At 41.2% G+C, this 9,872-nt stretch overlaps 1 protein-coding gene across 1 annotated transcript; it reads left to right on the forward strand.

Moving 5' to 3' along the window:
- LOC310788103 (sterile alpha motif domain-containing protein 9-like) lies at window positions 1-5,711 on the forward strand. Its single transcript, XM_083649604.1, has 2 exons — window positions 1-284; window positions 1,077-5,711. Exons 1-2 carry the CDS (start codon window positions 113-115, stop codon window positions 4,133-4,135), a joined length of 3,231 nt encoding a protein of 1,076 aa, XP_083505730.1. The 5' UTR covers window positions 1-112; the 3' UTR covers window positions 4,136-5,711.
- The last annotated feature ends 4,161 nt before the right edge of the window (window positions 5,712-9,872 follow it).

Here is a 9,872-nt window from a genome sequence, read left to right on the forward strand (position 1 = left end):
TCTGATATCTCCTTGCCATGAATACAAGTCTTTTGCTATAGCTGCTACATTAGACCGCACAAGGTTACAAGCAAAATTTGCCAAAGAGGTTCTTAAATTTGGGACTGGCTGTATGAATATCAGATCAAATGGCACAATCCACTTTGGTGTGATGGACAGCAAAGATGATGCAGGTTACACACATGGTGAAATAATTGGTGTTCCTGTACAAGAGAAGGACATGTATGTAGATGCATTAGATCACATTGAGAAGAGTTTCTCTCTCTCTGACAGGGAGCATGTACGTCAGTGTGTGCGGCCACCTAGGTTCATTGAAGTGATGGATCGAGAAAGTACAGAAAAAACGTATGTGGTGGAGGTTGACATTGTGCCATCAGTAAGTATTGTTAAGAGCAAAGTGTATTCAGTTCGTCTGCCAAACTTCAAAGAGTCAGCTAATAAAATAGAACATGAGAAAGAAGCAATTCTTCGGCGGGTGGGTTCAAAAACAGAGCCAGTGAGTGAGAAGGACCACTGTGATTTCTACCAACGAGTCAAAGACAGGGATGCTCAAAGAGAAGAAGCAGAGAACTTTCAGTTCCTCAGTACACCAGACATCTGCCCAGACCTTGGGCGGAAGCTCACAATGCTTATGACTAGTGGAAAGAAATTCATTGAAAAGGATAAATGGTACATACTTGTCACAAACAAATTCACTCCTGATGACCTTTGCAACATTGACTGGCTACTTAATATGAAGATATTCTGTGTGTTCGACTTTGATCCAGACTCAAAGGTATCAGGACTTTGCAGTAGATACATGCAGCATCATGCTGCAAACAAGCACTTCATGCAGAGCTATAGGAAATCCAGTGACATGAGCATCAAAGAGTTCGAAAGCCACTTGCATCTGTTTGAGCAAACTAGCTGGATATTTTGTAATGGCCGTACTGATTACAAAGGAAATGAAACCCCCTGTGATGAGATGGCTTGGATCAGGACAAAAATGACTCTCCTGAGGGAATCTGTCTCCTTGATCTGTAAACAAATCTTGCCAAAAGGCACATTCCTGGTGCTTTTCCTTCTCACATCACCAGTCGAGAAACCACTCTTGCACACCTTTTATGAGTTTTTCACTGATATGGAAGGCCATGAAGACATCATTTGCATCTCTGAATCCGAGGAAAACTTTCAAAAGTGGCAAAGCTTTGCTGAGGGCTCATGTGGGACAGAAACGGTGAACCGTTCCAGTGTTGTTGGCATGAAAATGAGCCACGTTAATGCAACATTGCTGCCAGTCCAACAAGTAACCTCACCTGCTACCAAACACCTACCCATCTTTGTAAAAGGCCAATGTCTTCTTGAAACACACATAGAGGAAAGGATGTCTTCCCTGGAAATTCTGACTACTGATCATTGTGGTGAAACGAGCAAAGACTACATCAATGCAGAGAAAGCTAGCATTGAATGTCAGTTCTACCATGGAGGGAGGGTGACCTGGTTGAATTTCTGGCTTGCTGAGCATAGCTATGTTGGAGAGATAATTGAAAGAGATGCTTATCATGATGCTTCAAAACTTCTCAGTGATGCTTTGAAATGGAATGTTGATCAGAGTCCTGTGAATAGTATCAACATCTACCATCATCCAGGAAGTGGTGGAAGCACTGTGGCAAGACAAGTGCTGTGGAACAAGAGGAAAGACCTAAGATGTGCTGTTGTGAATCCCTCATACTCACCTGCTGTTGTTGCAGAACACGCAGCTGAGCTCAGAGAATATGAAGAAAAAGATCCGCAGAAGTGTCTTCCTCTCCTGCTTCTCATTGAAGACTCAGACAAAGAATATCTTGATGATCTACGGAATGAGCTAGAGGTTGCCATTCACACCAAGCGAATCCAGTACGGAAGTCCATGTTTCATCTTGCTGAGCTGCAGACGATCCAACAATCCAGAGAAGAGATGCAAGGAATCTCCATTGCAGAATGTATCTGTCACTCACAAACTGTCTGATCAGGAGAAGAGGAAGTTTGCCCGAAGGCGACAGACACTTGAGGAATGCTATCAGCCTCAGTTCATCTTGACATTCGTTTTGATGAGCGAAGAATTCAACCATCAAACGATTGTGCATTATGTTGGGCAATTTGTGAAGCATTTGCTCCAAGACATTGATCTTGAATCTGTTGTCACTCGCCTCATTCACTATGTGGCATTGCTGAATACATACGTTCAGAACTCTTTTATCTCTCAATCCCACTGTGAAGCTCTGCTTGCACTAACCCTCCACATGGAAAGGTTTCGCCGGCATGGGTTTGAGAAATCTTTGAGTGAGCAAGCTGAACTGGTCTTCTTACACCTTCGAGATGACAAGACTCACATTGAATCAATCAGAATCATCCATCCGCTCGTTGCAAAGGAAATTCTCCAACAGCTTCTGGGAGACCAAAAGAGCCAAAGTAGCTTGGCAATGAATCTGCTCTGTGAGAATGTGCTTTTTGAGCACAGATTTGGAAAGGAGGATTACCTCACGTTTTTGAGAGCACTTTTCTTAAGACGTTCCAGGATCAGCAAAGGGGATGAATCTGATAGTTTTTTCTCCCCTCTGATTGAGCATGTGTGTGAAAATGAAAACCCAGAAGAAGCAATCAAGCTACTCAAGGAAGCATACGAACGTTTCCATAAAGATGCATTCTTTGCACAACAACTTGCTCGCCTTCACTATACCTATGAAAAGTTTGACGAGGCAAAACACTGGGCAGAGATGGCAGCCAAACAACAGCCCAACAACTCGTACATTCTAGACACAAAAGGCCAGGTGTACAGAAAATGGTTCCAAGCCAAGTGCAAAGCCATTGAGAATGTAACAAAGACTGCCCAAAATACAGCAGATGCTGTAGACACTGCATTGAAAGCCATGGAGTGTTTTAAAGAATGCGAGAAAGCAGCAGTCGCAGACATGGAAAACATGAACAGTTCAGGATTTTTTGCTGAAGTTGAGGTTGGGTGCAGCTTGCTCAAACTGATTTTTTCATTGCAAGTGTTTTCAAACAGAACCAGCGGACATTCCGAATGTATGAAGTACCTGCTAACAGATTACATTCCTGAGGAAGTTAAAGAACCCTGGGAGCCCTTTCATGAATGTTTGAAAAAACTCCATAAGACACTGCATGAAGCCTTAGAATGGATCTCAGAGGACCTCAGTTACTTCCAGACAGACTTTGGTGCACGTGAAGAGACCACTGAAGGTCCTGATGCGAAGACAAGCCACCCGCTGACATGGTTGGCAAGGAAATCATCTGACTATGGGAAGTACTTCAGTGAAGCTTATCCATGCACACCTCTATCTGCCAAGTACTGTCTGCCAAACCCAGCCAATTTAACTCCTTTCATGAAACGCATGATGATCTATCACCTTGGTGGGGGGAATATAACCTCCATCCTCTCCAAACTGACTGAAAAGGATCCAGTAGGGCTTTTTGAGACCATCCTATCGCTCTACCCCAGCAATCCATTTAAGGCCAACTTAAATCAAATGGATCTTGTTAGCTACATAGTAGCCCATATTGCTTTGAATTGCCTATCACCTCAATCTGCAAAGGTAGCAGCTCTGAAAGATCTGCAGGCACTTAGTCACCAATTTCCAACTGAGAAAAAGAGATGCACTCCCAGTGCCCTGTTCTTGCTGACCTTGCTATTTTGGCCAGAGGATCATGACGGAGATCATGAAAAAGAAACCAAATATGAAATTGTGCAGTTGGCTGTTGAACACCTGAAAAGAGGCTACTGGACCAAGATGAAGGATATTCCACAGCGAAAGAAAAGGATTTTCACCCATTTCTTTCTGAGTAATGGGAGTGGCTTGAACAAAATTGTTCATAAGAGCAAGTTTGAAACAATCACAAAGGCGCTCTCCGTCTCTGAGAAACGAATGAAATGGCACAGGGGAGAAGCATGGAAAATGCCAGAGATTGCGAAGATCTTGAAATGTGTCTCTGGTTGGACTGAAGATGGAACGGTGTACCTTGAGGGTCCTAAGAAAAAGAAGTTCAGTATCCCCGCTCTTTATACACCTTCAGTGCCCCATGGTAATGAAAACATCACATTCTACTTGGGGTTTACATTCAGAGGACCTGTTGCATACAACATCACGTTGAAAAGCTAGTTTTCCCCTTCAACAATGGTCGTGGTGTATATGGCTTTCATGTCAACATGCTAGATCATGAACATATCTTCATCTCATTACTTAGGCCTAGAACAAATTCTCAAAGGTTTCTTAATTTAAAAACACATTCGTTTCTCTTTTAAATTTTTCAAGAAGCAAAAGGGGGTTACAATTAATAATTTATTGTTTTGCAAGTACAGTTGTAGGCCCATACAAGATTGCATTTATATAGCTTATAATGTTTAGTTGCTCTTTGGTGCTTATTTGTCTTCACAAGGCTATCTTCACTAGGCTCGGCTGCTGCGCGGCCTCGCCCGTAGCTCACGTGCTCTTACTGCGTGTCGCAGCCTCACCTGCTCTATGACATCGTAATTAGGGCAATCACCTAATTAAAAAAACCACTCCGTCAGGCCACCCGCACAGCCCATGGGCGGAAGCCATCGTGTCCATCTGGTTCCTCCCGATTCTCTATACTCCCATCATTATATAGCCTCACACTGATGACATCATCACTGAACTATAGCCTCAGCCGTAGGGCAATTAGGTCAATTAATCTGCCCTTATTAAAAAATCTGGCTCCGTCAGGTCACCCGCACGGGTGCCCTTGTGTTTACACACCCTGAAGGATCAGCCCGGTCGCATGTAAAACGGCATACCTGTGGCCGAACACAGAACTTGAAACAAACATTGCCCACATACTAAATTTTATAGATTAGCTTCTGTTTTTATTTAGTTATGTGGAGGCATATATCTTTTTGCCTTGCACAGATGTGTTATGTTTCTATGTACAGTATATCATGTTTGTGTATATATATATTTTTACTAATAGTCTGTGTAGTAGATTGGATTTCTTTCTACTGACCGATGCGTATTCAGGCATCACAATGTATGTATGTGGTATCTTATTGAGTCTTATTTTGCACTGTATATATTATACACTTTTTTGTAAGTGGCTTCAACTTGTTGCACTGATTTGTACAGTATAGAAAGTGTTGACTTATTGTCTTTATGCTCTGATGTAATACCGAAATACGCTAGCAGTTATGGTAAAAAAAGACATTGAGGTGAGGTCTTTTTTGTTAGATTCTTTTCTATTATTGGTGTGCTGCTTTCTTTAAACTCTTAGAACCTGTTTCTATTTTGTAACTGGCCTAGATGTTTTGATATCACATTGTGCAATTTGTTTGCGAGTCAAAAGGGATTCTAATGAAACCATGAACTATTTTTTCAACTGCAATGTAATAATGGAGTTTAATTTGTAGAGAAATACTGTAAGATATGTGCCTTCATTATTGTTCTTAAACAAAAGTATCAAGTGTCAGTGAAATCACTCATCCACTTCCATGTACATACGGTAATATACTGAGGATTATTCTGACATGAGATTATGAGCGTAAAACCAACATATAACATGCTGATATGCAATAGTAAGATATATGTTAAAGTGCAGAATTTACTTTGTCTCGCACTGTTGTATTTGTCTTTTTGATGAAATTGCTGAAAGTTACATGTATGTATTTATATATTAAACTACTGTGTGTATAGTGGTTTTGGTCCCATACTGAATGAAATTGTTGCCTGAAGATTTGGCTCACTAAAACGCAATGCTCTGAATTGTATGTAAAAGCAGACTGCTAACCAGAATATTAAATATTCTTCAATTTCTTGTTCTTGGTTCAGGTTCATTCTCTCATAATGCTTTGAACTATGCCCTTTTCATGTTCTATTGGAAGTAAGTCTACCAACAGAAATGCATTCATAGTGACAGAACAGGCAGATATTTTGTAAGTTTCACCTAACCCTTACTGGAGCCATAACATTGGTGGTGATCCGGGGAGGGGTGGGGCGAAACTTTTGCTCCGGTGATGATGTATGAGAGCCGCAGTAACGAGTCCGGAAATCATCGATGCCAACAGCCCTGGTTCTTCACAGTTTTCGCCTATGGGAGTTTTGAATGGGTTTTTGGCGTGATGCTTCTCTCTGAGCAACGCTGGCTTAATCAAACGCAAACCAGTGTTTAGTAATATCATCTTCACACACGAGGACCACTTTTATGAGTTTTGAAGCTTTTACGTGCCGTTAAAAGGACGGCTAGCTAGCAAACGGCTAAATGAGACTACACTTTTGAGTCGATGGGGATATATACGTCAATAACGTCACCACTTAAAAGGGCGAACACGGAAATTCTCTTTCCCTCACCTGGTTCAGCCCGTTCATCCCGGGGTAATCAGTGCACACATCAACAACAGTCCAGGTTGAGTGGTGACGTGACGTGGAAGCCTATGCGACAGTGTGTAGTTCTGGATTAGCTTAGCTCGAGCATTTTACTTCTAGGGCTCGCATTTACGCTACAAAACTCATGAAAGTGGTCCTCATGTGTGAAGATTATCCCGCTGAACCTTGGTTCGCGTTTGATTAATCTTGCGTTGCCCAGAGACCTTATTTGAAGCATCGCGGCAAAAACCCATTCAAAAATCCCATAGACAGAAACAGTGAAGAACCAGGAAGTTCGGGACTTCCGCATTCTGCCTACAAAAATACGTCATCCCTGCGGCTCTCTATGGCTTGCTGGGATGCTGGCACGATGTGAGTGATGACTGCACAGGTGTGATTAAAGCTGTGGTGATGTGGGCTTTATATAGTACCAGGAGAAGGGCATTTATGATGTCATAAATGACGCCATTCAAGCAACTGACGTCACCTTGTAATGGTGACGTCATTTAGAGATGGTGACGTCATTTAGTGACGTCACTTGGGCAGGGAGTTTGCAAACCTAAATGACGAGGGGCATGAACAGCATGGGGTGCACTAAACTATGCTGTACAGGTTAGTCTTCCATGATTAAAATACAGTCGAAGACCACACTTGTATTATTGACTATTTCCATAATAATGATTGATCTTATAATAAACTTTGTTAGCATTTTTCAAAATAGTTACAAAGTGCTTGCTTAAAAAAAAAGAAAGCAAAAGTTTAAAAAAAATGAATGCAGCAAATTAAAACATACCAAAGAAAAAAATAAAATAAATTACCATATTGAACTACACACAAATCAATCAAATGCAGTGCCTAGGATCCACTGGCAGGCACAGAGCAGCAGCAGCCCAAATGAAGTGCCTTCTGCTCGCCGGGTTGGAAATGACTCCCAACAGAACCGTCCACAAGTCTTTCTCTGCCTTCAAGTCAGAGGCTGTCCTGTCAACAGGGTGTTGTTGGACATCATCTTGTAGCTGTACTGTGCAAGGAGAATTTGTTTTATTTTACACATGTTGGCATGTCCAAAAAATAGTGTTGTTGTAGATGGATTCAGATTCATTGATAATGAATCATGTAATGTGGCCAATGTGCCTTTTTTTAATAACACTGCTGTGTAAGGGTACAGATCTCTGAAATGGATGATGCTAAATGCGCTTGTTGTCAGTTGATGCTGCTAGACTGCTTCTCTTTTGTCAATCAAGACTATTGTACTGACTAACTCAGCAACAGCGACTGTATTCCAAAGGGTGTTCAGATCGGATTCTGAACACAGTAGCTAATTTTATCCTCATTTGATTATGTGGTTAACCATGAGTTTAGATGTTGACTAGGCTGCGGTAGGCTTTCATGTATGATTACTTTTTTTAAGGGTGTCATCAAAGTGAGAGTGAAGTAAATAACTTGCACATTAAATGCTTTTTCAAATATGTAGATTAATGAGTATGCCTGTTCATTTGATTGGACCGTCCTTAATTGGATCAGGGGACAGCTTTGTAATTTCCTAAAATTAAACTTCAGTACTGATTATTATTGCTCATTAATACTTGCTGAATATACAATGATACATGTTATTTCCAGATACTCCCAAGTGTTTTGTTCGTACTCGAGAATCTGGAGAGGGCATCTGAATGCAATTGTAGAATAAATATTGGGTTTCATGTAGACTGTAGAGAATTAGAGTATAGTCTAATTAATGTGTTAACACAGGTGTTGAAGGGGAATGTGCAATGGCTTGAGTCACTGCCTTTTGTCTATGGTGCTGATCCCTTTTTTGGTATGAATGCTGAATGGTTTATTTAGTTATGACTCCACCCTAGAACAGTCAAACAGGAAGATGGTGTCATTGTGGTGTCCTCATTGTACAGGCAAGGTTGCTACAGCACAGCCAACCACAAAGACATTTGCACCAAAGGCCCAAATGCCACTGTATTTATGCCACCTTTGATGATTGTTGTACTCTGAGTAGGAGAGGGATCATGGACTTTAGTGATGAATTTGAAAGAGACCCGGAGCTGGTGCTGTTTTTATCTTGCATATTTATTCATTATTTCACACCAAAATTAACATCTCTCCTCAGACAAATCCTGCAACACTTTTTCCTGCATTTCGGCTTTGTCCCAAAGCTGTAGTTCTACTATAAGTACAGTCTTGTTACCCTGTAGTTATACTATAATTACAGTCTTGTTACCCTGTAGTTACACTATAAGTACATATCTTGTTACCCTGTAGTTATACTATAAGTACAAGATTCAAGATTCAAGATTCAAGATTCAAGATTTTTATTGTCACTCCATGGTACAAGTACCACGTGTGAAATTCTTGTGCAGTGGACTCCGTTTACGACATAGTACAAATAGGCAACAAGCAATAAGTAATAGGCAATAAGAAATAGGCATCAATAAGCAATAAGGCAATACGAAATAGGCATCTATAAGCAATAAGACAAGTCGGTGGCTTATACGACAGTGGCATATTCATTGCACATAGGTGCACATGTCATGTGCATACGTTAGACGTGTTCAGACATTCCAAATTCGACGTTTTATACATACATGTGCAAATAGCATGTACCTTATTAAACATACACTTAAATTTACAATTAAACGTTAGGCATCCGTAATAGTAGCAGCTGCAGTACGGTACGGTACGACTACTGCACTATTTGTGCATATTAAGGAGTCTCGTGGCCTGCGGGAAGAAACTGTTCCTCAAGCGATTTGTGCGTGTTTTTGGAACCCTGTATCTCCTCCCTGAGGGTAGCAGGGAGAACAGGCTGTTGTGGGGATGGTTTGTGTCTTTGATGATCTTCAGGGACCTCCTGAGGCACCGCTGGTTGTACAGTTCGTGCAGTTCTGGCAGTTCACCTCCTGTTACGTGCTGGCCCGCGCGCCTCACCCTCCGTAGCGCTCTGCGGTCCATGGTGGTACAGTTCCCGTACCAGGCGGTGAAGCCGCCTGTCAGCAGGCTTTCAATGGTGCCTCTGTAGAGTACAGTCTTGTTACCCTGTAGTTATACTATATAAGTACAGTCTTGTTACCCTGTAGTTATACTATACAAGTACAGTATTGTTACCCTGTAGTTATACTATAAGTAGACCTACAGTATTGTTACCCTGTAGTTATACTATAAGTAGCCTACATATCTTGTTACCTTGTAGTTATAGGCTACTATAAGTACAGTCTTGTTACCCTGTAGTTATACTATAAGTAGGCCTACAGTCTTGTTACCCTGTAGTTATACTATAAGTACAGATCTTGTTACCTTGTAGTTATACTATAAGTACAGTCTTGTTACCCTGTAGTTATACTATAAGTAGGCCTACAGTATTGTTACCCTGTAGTTATACTATAAGTAGGCCTACAGTATTGTTACCCTGTAGTTATACTATAAGTACAGATCTTGTTACCCTGTAGTTATACTATAAGTAGGCCTACAGTATTGTTACCCTGTAGTTATACTACAGATCTTGTTACCCTGTAGT

This window comes from Poromitra crassiceps (genome assembly GCF_964638095.1).
Source record: "Poromitra crassiceps genome assembly, chromosome: 13".
In the NCBI taxonomy this organism is placed as follows: domain Eukaryota; kingdom Metazoa; phylum Chordata; class Actinopteri; order Beryciformes; family Melamphaidae; genus Poromitra; species Poromitra crassiceps.

Bases quoted from the DNA above. Each gene is read 5' to 3' on its own strand.
- LOC310788103 (XM_083649604.1), top strand. From the start codon at position 113: ATGAATATCAGATCAAATGGCACAATCCACTTTGGTGTGATGGACAGC. The intron at 285-1,076 runs GTCAGTGTGTGC...TCACATCACCAG, and splicing joins CTCTGACAGGGAGCATGTAC to TCGAGAAACCACTCTTGCAC.